The sequence below is a fragment of the Triticum dicoccoides genome, chromosome 1B (genome assembly GCF_002162155.2).
Source record: "Triticum dicoccoides isolate Atlit2015 ecotype Zavitan chromosome 1B, WEW_v2.0, whole genome shotgun sequence".
Taxonomy (NCBI): domain Eukaryota; kingdom Viridiplantae; phylum Streptophyta; class Magnoliopsida; order Poales; family Poaceae; genus Triticum; species Triticum dicoccoides.
In genome coordinates this window covers 209,772,530-209,774,866 of record NC_041381.1, presented here as the reverse complement: position 1 = coordinate 209,774,866, position 2,337 = coordinate 209,772,530, and the positions used below count along the sequence as shown (strand labels likewise).

The 2,337-nt window shown below is 49.9% G+C and overlaps 1 protein-coding gene across 1 annotated transcript; it reads right to left on the bottom strand.

Annotated features, from left to right (window-relative positions):
* Positions 1 to 885: 885 nt before the first annotated feature.
* LOC119303864 (strigolactone esterase D14-like) lies at positions 886 to 2,089 on the bottom strand. The gene is made up of 2 exons (XM_037581016.1): positions 1,666 to 2,089; positions 886 to 1,543 (listed from the first exon to the last, which is right to left on the bottom strand). The coding sequence occupies exons 1-2, from the start codon at positions 2,007 to 2,009 to the stop codon at positions 1,096 to 1,098; spliced, it is 792 nt and encodes a 263-aa protein (XP_037436913.1). The 5' UTR covers positions 2,010 to 2,089; the 3' UTR covers positions 886 to 1,095.
* Between the last annotated feature and the right edge of the window lie 248 nt (positions 2,090 to 2,337).

Here is a 2,337-nt window from a genome sequence, read left to right as displayed (position 1 = left end):
GGCAAAGTTGTGTGCAAGTTTTTTTTTCTTTTTTCTTCTTAAATAGTAATACCAATTGCACAAATTCATTGTTCCTTATAAACTTCATTGTTTTTATTTATTTTATTTCTTATTTAATGGTAATACCAGTGTGGCTAATTCATTCCTTCTTAGGAAACTCCATTTTGCACAAAATCCACTATGATATGCTTATTGTTGCATATTTAAAAAAGCATAATTTTTGGGTATGTTGTGTAAGCAATTTGTTACTGTTTGTTCCAGATTTGTTTTCATTTTCTTTCTTCTTAAAGGTTAATACCAATGCCACCAGTTCATTCTTCCTTGGAAAATCTCATTATTTTGATTTTGATTTAGTTTTTGTTTCTTTTAAAGGGTAATACCAAAGCCACTAATTCATTATTTCTTAAAAAACTTTATTATTCTGTTTTTTTAGATTTCATTTCATTTTGTATCTTCTATTATAAGGTGACTGACTAGGTTGCACGCAAAGTCAGATTCGCTATATTTGAACCTTCAAATATTTTTTTTCTCGCGTGGGACCTATCTATTTCTTTCCCAATTCATCATCTACTCTGAGCTATCCACACACTGCGACTCTGCCGGGCTGCTCCATTACCGGCCAGACCGGCGCTGCGGGCGGTGGAAGCAATCCATGGACAGATGCACGCAACACATCACGCTCAGCTGCATGAACAGCACACCACGGCCAGCCGGAGCTAGCTAGCTCACGCGCACATCCAGCCAAAGCTAGATAGCTAGCTCACGACGCACTCCACACCACACCACCCCACACTGCACACCATACGCTGCATGCAAAGAAAAAGTGACTGACCCAAATCACAAATTCAGGCGACTGCCTGGTAGTTCAGTCCCTGTTTCCTTGGCATCTGCATTACAAGACCCGAGTGTTTATATTGTCACACAAAAACCTGGAAAGCACAAGGACCGATGAAGTAGAAATGTACGATTAATGAGGATTACAAGCATGCATGTAAACAACTAAGCGACGAAAGCAGTAAAAAAACAAACAAAGCAACGCAAACTTTTAATTCACATTCAACAAGGCCATGGAACTTCATTGCTGGTTGTAGTAGCTCAGCGGTCGAGCAAGATGGCCTCAATGACCCGGATGAACTCCTTTGGCGCGGTGAGCTGTGGGAAGTGGCTGGAGGACTGGATGACAACCGAGGCCGCGCCGCCGCCACCAGCGCACCCGGCCAGTCGGTGCTGCATGTAGCGGGCAACTGCGAGCGGCGCCACGGCGTCCTGGGTGCAGTGCACGATGGTGCATGGTGCCTTGACGTCCGGGAGCACGTCCCGGACGTCGCAGGTGAGCACGGCGCGCATGACGCGGAGCGCGGTGCCCGGGCGCATCATCGCCAGCTGCTTGGCGAACTTTGCGACGGCGGCCGGGTGGTCCACCCCGACCACGGTCTCGGCGAAGAGCGGCGCCCACTCGGTGAAATCGGCCTCGATGGCTCCGAGCATGGCGTCCACCTCTCCGCGGTCGAATCCGCCCTCGTAGCCGTCGTCGTTGATGTACCTGGTCCAACGTACGTGCAATTAAAACGGCCATGGTTCAGTGACATCCTTACGGTCATTTTGTTTCGTACGTTTATTTAAGTCATGTACTAGTACGAAAGCTGGGAGTGTGATTTGAAGAACCTAGGTGACGCCCCAACCAGCACGAGGTGGCTGAATAGGTCTGGCCTTGCCAGCGACGCAATGCAGCCGATCATGCCAGCCATGGAGTGCCCCAGGAACACTGTTCCCCTCAGCCCGAGCTCGTCCATCAGCGCCACAAGTTCATCGGCGAAGTCGTGGTACGAAAACCGCCGCTCTGAGCACCCGCCGCCGTCCGCCGCGCCGGAGAAGCTCCAGTCGAAGACGACGACCCGGAACTTGTCCGCCAGCGACGGGACGACGTCGTCCCAGACGAACCGGCTGCCCCCGTAGCCGTGGGCGAGCACCAGGGTCTCACCGACGTTGCCGAAAACCCTCGCATTCATCTCGATCAGTAATTTGAGTACAGCAGTGAGGAGCAAGAGGCTACAATATTGCTTAACTCCCGTGCTAGCTAGAGATGAGAACATATGGCTACTTCTGGCCTCAATTTATAGGGAAACCCGAAGCACCAAGATAAGATCGATCAACCAGAGAGGGAGGAGGGCAGGCAGTGATACCCTTGTGAGAATTATTAACCGGGCACTCAGATGTGTACAGCTGCATGTGACATCCAGATGGCTACAACTATACCGGAGGAGAAGAGACCACTGCATGCCTCGAAGAGTTTCCTGGCGGTTGTTTATCGTGCGTCTATATCGATGGTGACGAGGG